The sequence below is a fragment of the Cynocephalus volans genome, chromosome 5, assembly GCF_027409185.1.
Source record: "Cynocephalus volans isolate mCynVol1 chromosome 5, mCynVol1.pri, whole genome shotgun sequence".
In the NCBI taxonomy this organism is placed as follows: Eukaryota; Metazoa; Chordata; class Mammalia; order Dermoptera; family Cynocephalidae; genus Cynocephalus; species Cynocephalus volans.
In genome coordinates, this window is record NC_084464.1 from 118,211,908 (window position 1) to 118,232,532 (window position 20,625).

The 20,625-nt window shown below is 36.0% G+C and overlaps 1 protein-coding gene across 1 annotated transcript; it reads left to right on the top strand.

Annotated features, from left to right (window-relative positions):
- The first annotated feature begins 8,919 nt into the window (after positions 1–8,919).
- On the top strand, positions 8,920–9,357 carry LOC134379270 (transmembrane protein 230-like). Its single transcript, XM_063098467.1, has 2 exons — positions 8,920–9,016; positions 9,092–9,357. The coding sequence occupies exons 1-2, from the start codon at positions 8,920–8,922 to the stop codon at positions 9,355–9,357; spliced, it is 363 nt and encodes a 120-aa protein (XP_062954537.1).
- Positions 9,358–20,625: the final 11,268 nt, after the last annotated feature.

Here is a 20,625-nt window from a genome sequence, read left to right on the forward strand (position 1 = left end):
GAATAAAGTATTTCTAACCAACATATGCAAAATATGGTAGTTCATTAACATGATTTATGAAATACCAAAAAAGAAATTGTCTTGGACTTAGGAAGAACCCAAACCAATATGAAGCAGTCAGGAATTCATATATCTTCTAACCTTTTGTTTTTCTTTCTTTTGTCTTGGGGAATCATGGTCTCTCATCATGTTGTCTTTGTGATAGGTATTGTGAAATAAAAACAGTTTTCAATGACATTTATTAAAGCATGGCACTGAAGACTATCCAGGACCATTATGATGCTGTGGTATAGGAACCACCGCAGTGGGATTTGGCAGAGAGGAGAAAGATTGGGCTCAACTCCAAATACCTGATGGGCAAGTGGGAATTTATAGCCAGATTGCAGGGTGGGGATCAGTGGACAGGAAATTACTAGGAGAAAACATCAGGGGTAAAGGGAGATTTTGGCTAAACTGACCTGATAGAATTTTTGCTGAAGACAGGTGAGAGTGATCAGGCATCACTTGGGGGATAAGGGAGAATGAAGAACCGGATCATATATTGAGGGTGATGAGATATCGAGGGTAGTGGGTTCTTGTTGAACTAACTTGGCAAGATTCTTTGCTAAAACTGAATTTTACAAGGAAGTACACAGATGGGCGTAGGCGAAGTTTCAGGGACCTGACTAAAGTCAGGCCAAACAAAGAATCTTTGTCAGTTTCCTTCATTATTCAAGGAACAGTATAAATCCATTTTCTCACTCAGTCACCTTGTGTTCATTAAGGACCAGCTGAATCATCTTTTGGGACAAGGTAGTAGAGGATATTTGCTAGATGATGGTAGCATTCAGGCATTTAATGAGGGGAATTTTTATGAAAATGAAGGAAAACAAAGATTAATAGTTGGAAACCAAATTTTTGAATCCAGAGGACAGCCAGTTGGGATTTTTATATTTGAGTTTGAAGCATCTTTAGATGGTGGAGTGCTGATGGCAGTGGCCATTTGATGAATTTCTTGCACTTTGAATGTCTGTGTTCTGGTGAATGTTCTTAACAGTTATGCTCGAACTGCTCATGTAGATTTTATAAGACATTAAACAAAGCTAGCCATCATTTTAAGTTATTTTCTTGTTGACAAAACAGACAAGTATCAAAATATCACAGAAGCAAAGAAACTAAAAAGTTAAACATGGTTCTTTCCCCTCTCTCTTCCTGTTTTTAAATTGCCATTCTTGACATACATCAAGCATTATTTTTTACTGTGCATTTTTGTTTGTAGGTTAAATTTATTCTTTTATTGTTTTAAATGTCTAGTAAATATGACTTAAGCTTGTTTGACTAGTAAACGTAGGTAGAAAAAAAATGTGTGTCTGTATTATATTTAATGCTGCTGTAAAGAATAACATTTAATTCTGAAGACATTCTTGTTTTTATTTTATGAACAATTTTTGAGTTAGCTTTATTTACCAAAGATTATCCCAGAACACATGAATTTAAAAAGCACTCAACTCGCTTCCTATTTTTCTGAGAATACTTACATTACAAATTTTTTGTTAAATTAATTAAAAATAGCATTTTTACAAATTAAAATTTATAAAAGATTTAAAAATTCGTAAAAAATTAAATTATTGGCAACACCATCTGGAGGTAAAAAATTTCTTATGTATGTAATATACAAACATACACACATACATAAGCAGACAGATTTCATTCTATAATTTTACTTGGGTCAGTAAAAAACAGTAATACAAACTCACCGATGTATCTCCACTTTATATTTTTATCCAAATTGTATTTTTGATAAAAATAGGACAAGTTGATGCTACATACTCAATAAGGGCTAAATTTTTGCCATTATTTGTGGAGAAGGTTTTCAAAATCTTTTGCCTTGACACGTAATCTTATGGAGGTAGCGAACTGAATTTTAAGTGACTAACTGAGGCGATTTCTAGCAGCTATTTAAATATCACGAAAACCCATCTAAGTGGACAAAACATCCATTTCTGTTTCCAAATAGCCTTTCCCCCCTCTTCTCTTAAATCTTAGATGGTTGTTTCTTGGGGTCCCTGAGTCCTTGAAAGCCCCTGATGGGGAGTAGGGGCCTGAAGTCCAAGTGACTGAGGGTCTGGCATGGGAAGGAAGTGTCTAGCAAGAGTGAACAGAGGAATCGGTTTGAAGGGGGACATATCAAAGAATTCAAGGAAATTCCAGGAAAGATTGCAGGTGGTAGAAAGTGGAAGGAGGATTGGAAGCAGTGGGAAGGGGCAGGTGTTAGAGGAGCCAGATACCTCTAAGAGAAGGTTTAGGAGTCTGGCTAAAGTTAGGTCAATCAATGATTTTTTTTAACTAAAAAAATTATTAATTAAATATAGCATATACACAAAATATTTATAACATGTGACAGATATAAAGAATAATAAATATTCACATATCTACCATCCAGATCAAGACCATGGACATTAACCATCTAAAAGGGTGTGGGGATGGGACAAAAGCAATTGCAATCTCTCAGGTGGTTTTTTGTCTGGAACTTCATAATCATCATGGGGGAAAGCTAAAAACAAAACAAAACAACCCAGGAGTGTAGGCATTTAATCGAAGATGTTAAAAACGGACATTTGTGTATAATAGACTAATTGAAGTATAACACTGATTGACCCTGTAAGCATTTTGAATAAAAACAGTTTTATATTTTAAAGTCCAGGAAATATTGCTAGAACGAGTGTTCTGTGGTGAGTAAGACTATTTGTCAAGCGATCCATGTTTACAAAGGACTATTTCAAAAGAAATGAAGGGCGTATTACTCTTCTGAAAATGATGCTTATACTAAGGAAAAATAGACATCACTTACATGCACTCTTGCACAAAGACGTTTTCCTTTCCTAGCTGTAATTGAACATTAACGTCCTCCTCTAAACCAAGTATTTTATAAAACTTTTGCATTTTAACCAAATGAATCTTTTTTCTTCTGAGAATGCTTTAGTTCCGTGACAAAGTGTTTCCAAGCTCCACAGGATTTTTTTCTTGCGGCTGACTGGTATGGGGATCCGAACCCTTGACCTTTGTGTTATAATACAGCATGGTAATCAACTGAGCTAACCGGGCTGGGCCTGCATCCTAATTCTTAACTTCCTAGAGTACTCAAGTGAGATGTGATTCACATGTTGCACTTAATTTATTGGATTCTATTTTTAATAGATATCTAGATCTTTCTTTTGGAATTATTAGAAATAAACTAAGAGAAAGGAAAGTTTTAGGAAAAATGTAATATTTAATTTGATTTTATATGTATTCAGTTTATACATACATATATAAATGTCTTTTTAAAAAATTATTTGTACCTATACTAAAACTAAATATACAAACTTTATTGGCATCTGCATCTATTTTTGTAAAGTAATATTTTATGAAGGTGCTGTGCTAAAATCTGTGAGGGATACTAAGAAATCTAAAATATCCCTTTTTTCAAGGAGCTAGCAGTCTAGTTATGGAGACATCAGTAAATGCATATGACAGTAACATTTTTTAAATTGAAGTGTAACATACACAGGTATGCAAATCATTTGTATACATTGAATGAACTTTACCACCAAATATTTTATAAAATGAATACCCCCTGTAACCTCCACTTGTATTAGAAACAGAATATTCTTAGTATTCCCAAATCTCTCTCATGTGCTCTCATGGGCACCACATATCCCACAAAAAGTAAAAACTGTCCTGGTATCTATCACCCTTAGATTAGTTTTGCATATCTTTGACCTTCACATAAACATTATCACACGTAGTATTCTTTTGTATCTGGCTTCCTTAAATCAAGATTTTTATATGATTCATTTACATTATTGCATGGGAGTATAGTTTGTTCATTTTCCTCCCAGTATAGTATTCCATTGAGCAAAAACACTATATTTGTTCTTCTGTTGAAGGACTCTGTAGGATATAAATTTAGGAGTAGAATTACTGGTTCATAAAGCAGACATGCTCAGCTTTGATGGATATTGCCACACAACTTTCAACTTACATTTCAAGATTTCATTTTGTAGCTGTTTCTAATATATAGAAATACAATTGATTTTTGTATGTTGACCTCTCATTCCAGAGATCTTGTTAAATTTTATTCTAATAGTTTGTAGATTCTTTTGGATTTTTTACATAAACATTTGTGCCATCTGCAAATAATGACAGTGTTATTACTTCTTTAGCAATCCTTATACCATTTTTTTCTTTATTGCATTGGTTAGAACCTCCTGTACAATGTTGAATACGAACGGTAATACCAGGTACACTATTCCCAATTCTCTTTCCCAGTCTTAGAGGGAAGCTGTAAATGTTTCACCATTGAGAACAATGTTTGTTGTAGGCTTTTTGTATATATGCTTCATCATATTGGGGAATATCTCCCCTGTCCCATTTAAAAAAATTCCAACAATACTTTGTTCAGGTATAATCTGCATATAGCAAAATGCCCAAATCCCAAGGGTATATATTGATAAATTTTGACAAACCATTGCCAAAATATATCGATCACCCAAGTCGATATTCATAATCCCAGAATATTTTTTTTATTGAATCATAATTGATTATACATATTTTTGGGTTTCAACATTGATGTATGTTGATCAAATCAATATTATTAGCATATACATTACAAATCATATTACAAATCATATTTGTTCTTTATGCCCCTTATCCAATCTCTCCCCATCCCTCTTTCACTCTCCCCTCCCACCTCTGATAACCCTAGATTTCTTCTCTCCTTCTGTTGACTTGTTGCCTAGATGATCTGTCCAGTGCTGAGAGAGGTGTGTTCAGAGGGCTGGCCTGTGGCTCACTTGGGAGAGTGTGGTGCTGATAACACCAAGTCAAGGGTTAAGATCTCCTTACTGGTCATCTTTAAAAAAAAAAAAAAGAGAGAGAGAGAGAGGGGTGTGTTCAGGTCTCCAACTATTATCATAGAGCAGATGCTTCTTCTGTCACTCTGGAATGGGCTTTGTGGAGAGAGACATCCTCTTCTTTTCTTTGGTCTCTGCTGGTGACTCTCCTTGTGTCAATACACTTGAGTGGCTGGTGGGCCATCTGCACAGTGGTTGTGGTGTCTAGGCACTTTTGTGGTTGCACTGGCTATTGTGGTGGCTGTGTGGGCCACCCACATAGACATGGTGTTATTGGCGTGCTCCTTGCCTGGTTGCAGGAGGAGGGGTTGGTCTGTGACTCCATACCTCAGGACCCTGGGTGGCCCCGTGGCAGCAGTGGCATGCCTGGTTATGGGAAGAGGGATCAGTCCCAGCTCCATCTATTTTTCTATTCTAAGATGTTGTTGCAGAACAGTTGAGTGGGAGGGGGAGAGGGGAAGGGGAAAGGAAATAGGGTGTGAGAAGGAGGAAGGAAGGGGGTGTGGTTGAGGCCTGTGGCACTCCCTTCATTCCTGCAGGGGTGACCAGGGGGCTTCCAGTGGTGGCTTGGTCATTGCTGGGCTGAATGCAGATGTCAGAGCCCCTCAGCCCCCAACTGCCCGGCTCAGGACCACAGGCTGTTTCCTGTGGTGGCTTGGTGGTCATCGCTGGCTGAGGCCATGTGTCAGCGGGGCATGGCCGAGGCCCTTGGCCCCCCACTGTTCCTGTGTGGGGTTGGGGCACTTCCTGCAGCATCTTGGTCATCACTGGGCTGGTTGTGGGTGTCAGAGAGCATGGCTGAGTCCCTTGGCCCTCCTCTCTTCCTGGGTTCTGGGCCCAGGGAGCTTCCAGTCCTTCTAGGTTTCATAGGTGTTCTTTGGTGAAGTGAGACCTTTACTAGTTAATATTAAACTTTGTCTCTGGTCTGTGGGTATTTTGGTTTTTCTTTCAGTTCTGTGTTGTATTATTCACTGTTCCCACTACTTAAACTTTGCACTGGAACTAATTTGTTGTCCTTTGCTTACTTCTAAAATGGGGGAACTTCCTGTGGAGACCTGCACTTGAGGCCTGTGGTTGAGCTAAATTGCTGCTTTGCTGCTGATTCCCTGGGGAAGGCTTTTTGTGCAGCTCAAGTTTTAATTGTTGACTTTGTAGGTACTGCCAGGTCTTGTAAGGCAGAAAACACAGGGCAAAAAAATCAAAGAATCAAAAAAACACCTGTATTGGTTTATATTTGTGTAATTCTTTTTTTTCTAAAAGTTTATTAATAAAAATAACTGACAATTTAGATCAATAGTAAGAAAAGCCATAACAAATTTTATCATTTAATGTTCTAGGAAAGGAGCAAAGCATGAGGGAATCACAAGAGAGTAATGTTCCCAGATTTCAGTGGGAGTAACAAAGCTTACGTACCAGTGTTGAGAGGGAGAGTGCACTATATTTGTATAATTCCAATGCACACAGTTGTAGGTGATATTCTGCTGCCTTGAATTTAAAGTTCTTCATTCATATTCCAGATAAATTTAATAAAAAGAGCTTTCATCTTTTCATGAAAAAAAAATCTGTCAAATATCTCATTCTGCGACACAGTTATATGGTTTCCCAATCTCCAATCATACCTAGAAAGAGAAAAATGAATTTATCAATGTATTATCATGTGGATTACGAGAAATACACATGAGCATGTGCACACACCAACAAACACGCATCTTACTAACAGCAGGAAAGGCACAGTTCTTTTGAAATATTTAGTTGCTCATAATGTATCTGTTGTACATACTAAGGGGAGGATGACACATGAAAACACGATTTTGTTGTTTTCACTCGCCAATAATTATATGTGATAGTTATGAATGCCAAAGAGGGAAAACAGAGTTAAGGTAACTTCCAAGTGAGTTTTGCTCAAGTAGGGTACATTCTGTTGAGAGACTTCTTATCTCTGGACAACTCTACTGCCTCTCTGCCACTTTGAATTTAGGGAACTTTGAGGTAGTTTTGGAGCCATATCTATAAAGATTAACACTTCCCTTAATGATCCCAGGAAGCAGCCAGCCTAATGGTCACATGACCTCAGTGAAAGCCTGAACCCTAAGCCATTTTAAAATGAGTAGTGAGATTACTTCAATTTATATTTTAAAACTTAAAAGATTATTTATCTACATATAAATAAAATGAACTAACTGCATTATACAAGCAAACAAGCTATGGCCCACTCTAGTTGATATAATTAATATAATACATTAATGTTAAACTATTTGAAATATACTTCAGTAATAAACTGTCAGACTCCTCTGTACAATATGTCAGTATTGCTCTACAGTTTATGCTGTTATTCCTTTTCCTCTTGTTTTCCAGTAGCACAGTTACAACCTCAGGTACAGGCCCCCTTTAAGGCAGTAGAATCTCACTGAAAGCTGGTAATATCTCTGAGGATTGGCCCATTCATGGTGAGGATTCACTCCCTTGCCTTAGTTTAATTCTCCTTTCTCATACAGATCTTACCGAATTGCTCTTCTCTTTTATAAAGCAAAGGTCCAGTCTAAACAACCCAAAACTGACAGGTCTGAGACACTACTTGTATCATCTAGTTCATGCCAAATGTGATCATACGCATATAACACAATTAGTTGCAGTGAAATCAAAGTTCAATTCCATTTCAAATGACTGTGCTTCTGGCTCTTCATAGTTGGGAGATTCTCCACATGTAAGTCATTCCTGAATTTAACATTAACTAGGTGTGTGACTTTGCAGTTAAATATACAAATCCAGCCTTATATTTCTGAGACATGTTGGGGGAAGAGATTGCACATGATGAAGTGCTATGTAAATGAAAGTTAGATTGTAAATGTTACACTAAATTTAAATACTTATAGATAGAATTATCTTAAGTAATTATATATTTGCATCTCGTGGTAAATTTAAATAACATCGGGTTCACAAAATGCAAATAACTGACTGTTAGGCTCTCCGGGTTTATGAGAACCTTGAAGAACTACTATTACTTCCCTAGAGAAGTTTATACACTAGTTGTGATAATGAGGTAATCCTTAGTACATAAGAATACATTTAAAAAATAAACTCACTGGTTGAATTTAAAATGCATATTCCAGATGAGGTTAAATTGATTAAATAGGATGACGAATGCAATAGGTGATAAATTTTAGGATGAATTATAAACTATTAAAACAGCATAGATTAGTAAGTAGGCATAGAGCACAGAAGAGAGAGAATTATGTATGTGGTTGGTAAAAAACCTTAAAGAAGAGACTGTAACTCAGGTTCATAAAACCTAGGAGTTAGGAGAAAATTTAGAGGTCTCCAGTTCAACCTCCATGAAGTAGGAACCTCTCTACGATAGCCTAACGGAAGACCACACCACTTCAGTTTAAACCCTAGCATGCCAAAGGGCACACCACTCCCACAAGGAAGCCAATTCAGTGCAATCTGCAGGAAATCTATCTATAAAGTGAGCCGAAATTTAAGAGCGAAATGCCTTGAACTCTGAACAAACCTCCTTGCCCTTGATCGTGTCAGGACCTGCTCCACGGAGAGCACCATGCAAGGCAGTTCGCATACTTCATTCCGTAAATATTCACAATAATCTGATGCAGCTGATCAGATTAGCTACGTAGGCTGCAGGTTAGACAAAGGAAGAGATGAGAGGCCAGAGAGAAAATGGAAATTACATGCCATTGAGTGAAATCTAATGAATGGAATCTAATCTAATCTACACAATCTAAATAGTTTCAATGATAAAGGAATCTGAGATTTACTAGAACTAGCCTAAGAAAATAACAAACAGAGCCAAATAATACATAGAGTCAATATAAGATCAGACGATCCATCAAAGTAATGACAACTTTGCATGCTGAAGAAGCGATTTAACTCCCCCCGCCCCGCCCCCAGCAGTCTCCCAGGGATGGTTACGTAGGTGAAGGCGGATGAATGAGAGACACTACGGTACCCCGTACCCCGTCGCGCGGGCGGGCGGGCAGCCGTTGGGTGCGCATGCGCCGGCCCTGACGCTCCGCCCACTCTGCGGGGTATGGTGCCCGCTCGTCCGGAGGTGGCCGCTGGGATCCCCAGTAGGTCAGTAAAACACTCGAAGCGCTCGGGCAATGACGACAGACACATTAACATACCGAAGGAAACTTTACCTGCCGAAGCTAGCTTTAAAGCAAAAAGATGTCCAACTGTCGTGAGAGGTCCCTTATTAAAGTTTAAGAAGAGCCCTACTAAGATTCCTTATAAGGCCATTGCCTGCGCCACTGTGCAGTTTTTGGTCGGCGCCGTCCTCGTTATCACGGGCTGCCTTCTGCTGGCGGGCTACCTCAGCAAAGTGGGGACCAGCCGGGCCGTTCCCTTCTTGATCGTTGGCGTCCTGGTGTTCCTGCCCGGGTTCTACCACCTGTTCATCGCCTACAGAGCACACAGAGGCTGCAGGGGCTACTCCTATGACGACCTTCCGGACCTCGATGACTAGCCTGCACCGCAGCAAGGAGAAGAGTCACACACGGGACTTTGAGGCTTTTGGCAGAAGCTGTGGAAACCTACGCAAATGCGAAGAATTACAGAATTCCGCAGCTTTGAAGATGCTTAGAAAAATTATAGCCAGAGTTTATAAATCCATCCCCCAATGTTAATTGAGTTATAATTAGCCAAATAGCCACTAGGACATGCTCTATTTTTAATCTCCTATCCCTGGCAAAAGCTCCTGACAAAATTTTCCACACATTTGTGTATAGTGGAAGAATAGCAATGCTAACTGTATATGGAAGTGAAAAGTTATTCTGTAGAGCAAAGGGTTGGGCCACTTCCGTATTTAGAGTTGAACATTTCTTTTAAATAGTCCTCATTGACAGTTTATCTTGTGGCAAAAGGGAAAAGGTGCATGTCTAATTTCATACTACTAAGTATTTTGAAAATTTATAATTATCCTATCTCCCGCACTTATCTCTAACTTTGTGTTCTATGGATGATCTTGGTAAAATTTAATAAAAATTTAGGGAAAAAAAAAAAAAGAAAGAAAGAAAAGGAGCACTACAGCTGTGTTGTGTGGAGGCCTCATGAGCTCTAGAATCAGACAGAACTGGTTTAAACCCCGGATACAAACATTCTAGCTGTTATTACCTTGCACAAATTACCTTAATACTCTGAGACAGAGTTTGAGACCTTAATTCCTACTGTTCAGGGTTTCAATAAGAGTCAAAGTATTTTATTTATTTATTTATTTATTTTTTCGTGACCGGCACTCAGCCAGTGAGTGCACCGGTCAGTCCTATATAGGATCCGAACCCGCGGCGGGAGTGTCGCCGCGCTCCCAGCGCAGCACTCTACCAAGTGCGCCACGGGCTCGGCCCGAGTCAAAGTATTTTAGATCAATAACATGACATGTAGGTGTTCCCAAAAGTGTTAATTCCTCACTGTAAAATAGGGTTCTAGAGAAGACAGCACAAAAATTTAAGCCATGATGAATTGCACCCATTCACTTCAAGCTAACCTAGAAAAGTTGGCCACCCAAAGGAATTATAATGTGTAAAGTTACAATCTCAGTTTCAAGACACCGAGTTGCTTTTTATTTGTATTAGCCTTCTCCTCTTGAGTCCCATATAGGAATAGGGCAGATTCAGATCTGTGGGACATGAAACATATAATTTGGAGGGGTCTCTTAAGAAAAAGAATGCAAAATTATTAATACAGAGTTAAGTACAAGGCATGGCAATGGCCACAAGGGTGGGACTCTGAAGCCGAAGTTTTACTAGCTTCATAGTAAGTCTGGCTCTGGTAGAGAAGATGAAGAAAGGATCTAGAAAAAAGGACTGAATGTGTGGCTGTTTCTGTGGTTAAGGCTCCAGATGAAAGGTAACAATTGATAAAGCCAGCAGTGTTTTCTGGGGTAAAAGACATCATCCTATAAAAAGAAATACTTTTTAAATTTTGTGGTTTTTTTTAGATAAAAGAGTCTCAGACTTGTAAAAGATTTTTTAAAAGTGTGTTTTCTGGATGAAGAATATTGACAGTTCATAAAGGAGATAAAAGATAATTTTCAAGATTGTTGCCTTTAAAATAATCAAAATGTACACAAGCTAGAATTTGGTGGTCTTCCATGAGTACTGTACTATGTACCCAGACATATGAATGAGTGGGAAAGAATGATAAATTTCTAAATATTAGAGATCTATCAAATTTTGCTAAATAAGTACAATATGAGCTGTAATTTGTTTGGGCTTTGACAGCATTATCATAAGTTCCTCTCATTATAAACCAAGGAATATGCAGAAAAGTCAATTGAAAAAGTAACTGGTAAAAAGGTCTCCACAACTTTAATATGAGTAATTAAAATTAAAAGGACTCAGTCATGTAAAGGTAGTGCCTTTTGAATATAAAGAACACTTAATAAAATGTTTAATGTTAGTTAAGGGATACCAGCTTAGGAATCAGAGATCCAAAAAAATATCAATAGTGTAAATATTAGTTCAAAGATGAACCTTATAACACAGAGAACAATTAGGCAAGTAAAGACAGCAGGAGTGTCAGAGCTTGATCATACCATAGAAGATGATATTAGAAGTTCAAGCATTGTTTTAATTTCAGACATTGTATATATAATGTATAGGGTAACTTTAAAATTTTAGTTAACTATGTCACCTAACTTATACCTCTTGTTGAGGTATGAATTATAAGTATTTGGCTTTTCTTTTGTTATTCCAAGTTTGGACCAATTTCCTCAAACAATATCCTTTTGAAATAATTAGATTTCCAAGCAGTGCCTGACAGCTGTCGAATCACGGTCAACTGGCTCACCAAGAGAAGTCATTAGGCACAAGAGATGCCAGGCCAGCGTGAGACTTCAGTGAAACCCGTCCACATCACAGAAAAAGATTTCAAAGAACATTCTGATAGTAGGATTCATTTCTGATTCTGAAATATAAAGCACGGTATTTCATTACCTTTTTGAAGAAACTCTTCTCTGTCCTTCCAAGAGTGTGGGCCCCAATGTCATATTTTGCTCTGGGGTCTTCTTTCATGTTTTTGAAAGTAGCTTGTTTCACTACAGATTCACATCTTCATCAGTCAGCTGCTTTTCATGACATTTGCTGATTTTTAACACAGCACTTCTGAGGTCCTGAAATGGGTTAACATGATCACACATGCATCCCATGATGAAGAAACAATGTACATGCCTAAGTAAAGGCCCACAATGAACTATATGTGTGAATAAGGATTCCATAGGGGCAGGTACAGATCAAAGATATATGAGTGTTTCTATTTATAGCTTAAACAATTTGAGGAAAATGTCAGGAATCAAAGAAATATATGAGATGAAGCTTTTTAGTACACATTACATTCATTTCTGCCTACCTGCGTACCGTGAGGTCAGCACTGATTACCCTCTTAACACAACCTGCCCGACACTCCCTCTCTGCACTTCTGACCATCAGTTCCACTTTTTCCACTTTGTCACTTTCCAGAGCATTTAGCTCCTTTCAACATACCAAACAATTTGCTTATTTATTATGGGTATTGTTTAATGTCTCACTTTTCCCAATATTGTGTTAGCTGCAAGAAAATATGGATCTTTTATCTGTTTTCTTGAGTGTTTAGAACAGTTCATAGCATGTATTAGGCACTGAATAAATTTTTTGGATGGAAAAAAATTACTATTGCCTAACTGAAATATAAGGAAATATGAAAGCTTAAGGATAAATCAAATCCATGCATTTTTGAAAATGTTTAGTCAAGTTTCACTCACTGATTCCTAAAAAGGCAATAAGCAAGAATGCTTTATAAGTAGTTGTTTAATCACAAAAGATTATATATCGTATTGTTATATAACATCCTTGAAATAAAATTATAGAGACGGAGAACAGATTAATGGTTGTCAGGAACTGAGGTCGCTGTACATGTGATAAATTTTCATAGAACTATACACACACACAAACACACACAAACACACACAAATGCACAAGTGCTTAAAACAGGTGAAATCTGAATAAGCTCTGGAGGATGGTACCGAAGTAAATTTCCTGTTTTTAATCATGTATTTTAGTTATGAAAAATGTTATCATTGAAGAGGCTGGGTGAAGGGCACATGGGAACTTCCTGTACATATAGTTTTGAAATTTGTGTGAATTTATAATTATTTTAGAATAAAAAGTTAAAACATGGTAAAGATTCACAAATGCCAACGTAAATGTGTCATAAACTTATATGTTCGAATATATATATTTATGTCTATGTTGTGAACTGGTTTGACAAAAAATTTTGGTCGAGTCCACTCAAACACACAACAAACTTTCACCTTTTCCTCATAGATAACAAACAGAATATTGAAATCATTCTTATGAGTGTACCAGCCTCTAGTATGATCAAACCAGAAAACTGCCAACCACTGGTGTAAAGAAACAAAATAAATAAATCAGAAATTCAGAAATGTAACAAGCCCTGAAGAAAAGCAAAATTCTGTGTGCAATAGCCAGGTTCTTTTACCTTTTTGGACTGTGTTCAACCAACCAATATTTTTTCTGCCTGACAGATAAAATCAAATACAAGCAGTCTCAATCGTCAGAAATACAACAGGGCAGGGTAATGACCCACGAGGCAAACAGACCTACAACTGTCACAAGTTAGCTCTTGCAGCCCTGGTCAAGGGACTGAACTGTATTGACTTCTACCCTTTCTTCTAGATAAAGAGGTAGTGAGAATATCTATTTTCTCAAAGGCGATAAAAAGATTACAAATGTGAAAGTACTCTACACAGGTCACACCAAGACTTCTGTCAGTATATATTAATTTCCTGTGCTTGTTCTTGAAATAACTAGAAATAGTTATGTTTCTTTCCCCAATTCTGAGGACAGCGAGACTTTAGTAAAGTCACTAAATTATTTTTTATTTCCAAATTGTGACCTTTCATCCTAGTCATTGTGAAAGTTGTCAGAATCACTGGAGTCACTTCAGTTAAACAAACAAACAAAAAAGCCCTGACAAATAGAGCCAGGGAAGGCCATGAAGGGAGAGTTCTCAGGCACGAAGGCCTGATAACAAAAATTATCACAAAGGACTCTGCAGAACCACAACCTTGCACAAAGGCCATTACCCTTACACAAAAATACTTCTGCAAGGACATCTGCCCAGCAGCCGTCTGTCCAACCGCAGATTGGTATCACCCTTGCTGTTAATTCTTGTTGCCAAGCATAATTATCCCCAAGCAATTACATAATTGTCCATCACTTTCCCTTTAAAATCCTTTGTCTTTATCTACTTGAATATGCTTATAGTTTACTACGGCATGTGTATTCCCATTGCAATGCCCTGGCTCAAATAAACTCTATATATTTGGCCTCTGTTTCTTTTTGAGGTAAACATCATCATCTACTTTAAGGATCTCCGTCTCACAGTATGAAGAACTGAATATTGTCATAAATGTCACATTTTGTGTTCTCTGTTCTGAACCTGTAACTTTCCTCCTGAAAAACAAGTTGCTTACAAAATCAAAGTCACAAAGCAGGATGGTTGCTTTTTTATTTAATAGATTAAATGTTATTTTCAACAGTGTAAAAATCTTTCCATGAATTCCTCTATTGTATCTACTGTCAAAAATTTTATCATTGACTTTTAAAAGTGATAAGTTGTCATTACATCTTTAAGGTTTCTTAATTCAATCTGAAAATTAAAAGATAATTTTAGATGTTTGAAATAGATATACAATAATTTAAATTTTTGTTAAGCATAGCACTTTTTATGCAAATTTGTAAGAGGGTTTAACTATATAAATAGAATGTTGAGGGAATTCTTTTAAAGGAGGTTTTACAACACAAAATTTAAAATATGCAAGCATAATTCCAGGTTTTATAATTGTTGGCCACACTTCTTCCTGGGTACTCTGGATGATGTGAGGATGTGGCACTTTTTCAAGACTTCATAATCCACTTCTGAACCAATTCTTTAATGGGGATCCCAGATCTCCTCAACTGGAAGACACTCTTTGAGACATTCTGAGCTCTCTATACAACCCGGGAAGGAGAAGGAAGTAAGGAAGGACCCATGGTAGTCTCATCGTTCATTCTTCCTGTAACAACAAAACACCATCAGGATGTTGCAGACGTCTCTGACCCAGCACAGAGGCTTAAAGAGAGCCCAGTGTTCCCAAGACCAAGAAAGTGTGTGAAATGCCAAAGATGAACAGGCGGTTATGCCTGGCTGTAGAGGACACAAACAAAGTGTTAAAGGCTGCTGTGCTCTCCCAGGATGGGAAGAGTGAAAATCCAGTACGTTTGTATTCCATTATAATTGATTTGCATTTCATATTTCCTCCCTTTCACTGGCTACTCTGTGGTGTGAGTGTAAGCAAGTGGTCAAATGGAAAGCTAGATGAAGATGGAATGAATGAGAAGAAAAACAAAGCAGAAGCCACAAGATGGATAACTTGCCATTGAATTACTGACAAAATCTTTGCTATTAAACGCAAATTTTAATTAATTGCAATCTATATTCAGATAGCTGTTAGAATTATTTCTTTCTCTCTCCATAAGTACAGTGTGGCTTAATCATTTAAGAAAAAGTTTTCTCTATGAACCAAATATAATAAAATTACAACCTGCTTTTTCCTTTGTGGCTCTTGAACCTTTGGGAACTATGCAACAAGGCAGGTAGCTTATAAAAAGTGAAGTGACGGCCTGTGGTAATAATCAGTGTTGCTTATACTGTATTCAATCCACGGGGCTTGTTCAGTGTTTTCCAAATTTTTGTTACATTCTGATGGTCATCATCCAAAGTTAAGTTTACTGCCTACTGAGTCCAAGCAGTACCTGTCAAAGAAAAAAAGAAAAAAAAATCTACTGAACTAGGCACTATTGCTGATTTTAAAAATAAGATTGAAGAATTTAATATTGCCTACTTCTTCAAGTCCTAGGGTAAGTTTGTTTTTATTGCAGAAAACAGAAAAGGACTCTTGTGGCCAACAGTTAGAAAAGGAGTGTGTTTCAAGATTCCTGGGAAACTCCAAAAAGCTCAAGAATTGGAGGAAAGAACAGAAGAACCAGAACAGAACTAGAGTCCTCTAGAATGAATTCAACAAACTTGACCCTCATTCTCTCTGTTGAAATTTTAAACTTTGATGCTTTGCTAGCTAGCATTAATTTCTCTATCCCCGATCAATTGGCTGTTTCCAGGAGGGCAGGTGAAAACCAGATATGGTCACTGAGGGAAATCGTATTAATACAAGCAACCATCCCAATGCCTGCCTGATACAAGGTCCTTTCGAATTGTACAAAAAGCAGAAAAAGTTTGATATAAAGACGGTGTTCTTCATTTACCCATTAAACTACTGACAAGAATGTGTAAGAGTCTAAAAGGTGACATTAAGTGAAAAGGTGTATTCCTGTAAAGTAAGGTTTTTAACAAAGGCAAACTAAAAAAAAAATGAAAACACTTCTCTGGCAGTTCTTTTTAGGCTCAATGGCTTTTGTTTGGGCTCCAAAAATAATATAACTAGAATTATATGATTTATATGAGCCATGCAGATCTAGATCTATGATAAATACACAAACCGGAGGCTGTGAGAAAGAAATGGATCATACAGACCTGGATTCGGGGAAAGGAGGTGGGAAACGGAAGAAAACTTTTCTATTCTAGAGTAGAGCCAGTTCACACTGCAAGCTCCTTCAAGTCAGCAATCAGTGACTGGGAATTCTCAGGCTCCTTTAAAGCAAAAAAGAAGCATGGTTGTGCTTTTGAAAATGAAGTGATACATGTCATTAAAACTGAAGGATACACACATACCCTTCCTCTCTTGGAACATTTTTGGGGAAATAATTATTCTGGTGATTATTGATATAAACATTAATATGTGCTTTAAAATAAAAATGATTATATGACTTATGAGATTTTGCATAAGAAATAATAAAAGTATCACTATATTGGATTTTAAATTTTCCAGCACATTTAGAAAACTTGGATCAACAAGTGGTCATAAAAAGTTATAGCCTTCAAAGTACAGCAAGTGATTATCACCTTCCTTTGTTCTGGTCTGTTCTATCATTGTTCAGGCATCTGCTATCAAAGCAAAGCAGTATTTTTTTAAAACTGAGAAGCTTACTTTTCCTCTCTATTCATTGTGTAACATAGCAGCTCATGGGGAATAAGAACAAGATAGTTTGGAGTCTTGGCACTGCTATTAGCCAACAGAGTACTTGTATCTGGTTCTTATACAGCTATATTTAGCTTCCAATTTTAGAGGGTTCATTAGAAGTTTATGTGCTCAGTCTAACGGTTAAACGACAAAGAGGGTATCATGCAGCAGTTACATAAATACAAAATTGTTTAAAATGACCAAAATAGTGGGACACAGTATTTGTTTGTATTTTCTTCACATTTTTTGACATATCGAGGTAATTTGTACATAACTTCTAAACATAATTTTCATATATTTTAAAGTTGTTGGTTGCTGTTTCTGTATATGAAAATTTAACTGGAAAAGGAAGCATTTATAAATACAATTTAACATAAAATTCTTTACAAAGTATCAGAATATTTCAGGTAAGATATTACTTAACCAACAATCATATTTAGATTAATTTATACATATCAGCATAAATATTTACTACCTAATTATCTGAAACAAATCAATTATAATACAGACCCAGATTTTTCAGACATCTTAAAAATGTAATAATTACGACAGATTACCAATCCTATTAATTACCATCTGACAATATAAATCAAAATTTTATTTTATTTTTTATTTTTTTACAAGAATTAAACATTACTTGAATGCTATATATACTTTTTCTAGATCACATAAGTAAAAATGAAATAGTAAAAGTTTAGGATAATATTCAAAAGTTTTCTTTTCAGACTCTTCATATTCATATTTTATTCCCCCCCCCCCTTTTTTTCAGTTACAACTGTTACCACAACCTTGTGTAGGATGCCTGCTTTATATTCCTCCTTCTACTGTGCTATGAACCCTGTGAGGGCAGGGAGATTTCTTTTTCACATCTGCAATTCCAGAAATCAACACACAGGTTGATACACAGTAGAGGCTTAATGAAAGTGGGCTGAATGAAGAAATGAATAAATGCAATATCAGTGTTAAATACAGAAAAGACAAAGTGACTTTAAAGAAACATCCAGAGCAAACACACTTGGACAAGGAATCAAGAGGGACACATTATGAAATATGAATTCAGCAAAAAGATGCAAACATTTAAAATGTTTGTGCATAAAATTATATAGCCAAAAATGTATAAAAACTAATAAAACTATAAGGAGTAATGCAAGAGGCATGCTGGAACTAGCTTGTGCCATGGGAGTACTTTGAAATTGATCATATTGGGATCATTAATACTAAGAAAATTGGCAAATGCTATTAATAAGGGTTTTATATATATATAGAAGCAGTTCATCAGCACATCATTAGAAAAAAACCCCATTATCAATATGGTAAGTCTGAAAATATTCAAAAAAACAAACAATACAGGGTAATTTCTCTGACTACAAGGTAATGGGGCCAGAAATTAAAAAAAAAAAAAAAAAAACAAAACAAAGAAAACCTTCTATGTTCGAAAATTGAGAAATACTTTTCCAAATAAACTAATAATAATAATAATAATAAACACACGATGGAAATTTAACAATAATTTTAACTGAATGGCTTATAAAATTTTACATCTCAAAATTTGGGGAATGCTGCTGAAGTCATGTGTGGAGGGAAATTCATAACTATAAATGCATTAAGTTCAAAAATGAGAAAGGCTGAAATAAATGAGTTAAATATCTATTTCAAGAAATTAGAATAAAATAGCCAATTAAATGCAACAAAAGAATAAGACATGAAAAAATGAAGGTCAAAGCAGAAAGCCAAATAGCAAAACACAAAATAGAAGAGTGATAAAGCCAAAAGATGGAACTTTTGAAAGAATAATAGAATTGATTAAATCTGACCAGGTTCATCAAGCAACATAGAAAGAAGAAAAAAATTACAAAAATAAGAAGGAGAATATTTATAAGTTTCCTCAGACATTAACATGATAATATAATGCAATGAACAGTTGCTAGGGGCTGAATTCACTTAGGGCTGAAGCCCTGATCCAAGTGTGGCTGTATTTGGAGATGGGGCCTTTAAGGAAGTAAACATGGTTAAATGAGGTCATGAGGGTAGGGTTTGAGCCCATAGGATTAGTGTCTTTATAAAAAGGGACACTAGAGGGTTTTTCCGCCTCTTTGCCCAACTCCAACCCCCCAACCCTCTCAACACCAAGGAAAATCTGTGTGAGGACATAGCTAGAAGGCAGCTGTCTGCAAGCTGCTTAAGGAACCCTCTCCAGAAACTGAATCAGTCAACACCTTTATCTTGGACTTCCCAGCCTCCAGAACTGTGAACGATAAATTTCTGTTGTTTAAGCCACCCAAGTGTATTTTGTTATGGCAGCCCAGGCTGACTAATAGAATAGTTTTCCATATAATTCTAAATAAAAAGGAAAAATTCCTAGTTCAATAGAACTGTACAAGACTGATACAAGAAGAAAGAGAAAATCTGAATACTTTTCTGTCTACTAAAGAGATTGAGTATAAGTTTTCAGATGTCTTGACTGAAAAATCCTACAAAACATGAAAAGAAAAAATATTGCCAAATTTACACAAAATTTACCTAAAATTAAAAAGAGAATGCTTCCACATCTGACATGAATATTACAGGGAAAGGAAATTGATGGCCATCTCTCTCATAAAGATAGATGAAAAATCCTGACTATTAGCAAACACAACCCGCCAACATATTAAATAGATCATATAAATGTACTATTTGGACATATCATACCTTCTTCAATTGTGCAGATTATCTTTATCTTTTATGGTTCTTTTGAAAAAGTAAGCTGTAAAAGTTAAATTAATCAACATTTTTCACCAGGGTTTGAGCTATGTGTATCTTCTTTAAGAAATTCTCCCTACCACAGGGAAGAAAAATGTTCTCCTATTTTTTTCTGGAAGTTTTAAGATTTTTTCATATTGGAATTTTTAATTTTAATGCAATTGATTTTTGTGCTTTAAATAACTAATAGATATCAGATTATACCAATTTTATTTATTTAGAAGTCTATATTTTCCCTAAAGGTATGAAAAATTTTTTTTTCCAGTGTGCTGGGTTGTGTTTCATGGCATCCTATTCTGTTACATTGATTTTGTTTTTTATTTTATTTTTTAATCTGTGAAGGACAAACACCACAATTTTGAGCAATTGTATTTAGATAATTTTTAACACAAAATCTCTACTAAAATTTTATAATAATTCTTTTGAACTGGTAAGGAAAATCCTGCACTTGAAACAACTTTTTCAGAGATGTCTTGACTATTCTTACTCGTTTGCTCTTTCAAATACATTTTAGAATTAGTCTGTCAATTTTTACCAAAAAAAAAAAAAAAAATGTGTATGGGAGTCTTATGGGAATTGCATTAAAACTTTATATCAATTTGGGAAGGATTGACTTCTTTGTGACATATATTTTTCTATTATTCAGGTTTTCTTTAATGTATTTTTTAAAGTTTTATAATTCTACACATAAATTATTTGAAAACTTTTGTTACATGTATTCCTAGACAACTTATATTTCTCTCTTATTGTAAATTGTGTTTTCTCATAGTATTTTCTACTGTTTGTTGTACAGAAATATAATAGGACCACTGTGCATTGTAATTATGGACACTATCCTTGCTCTTCTACTGTTTAGAAATAACTTGCTCTTTTCATTTGTGT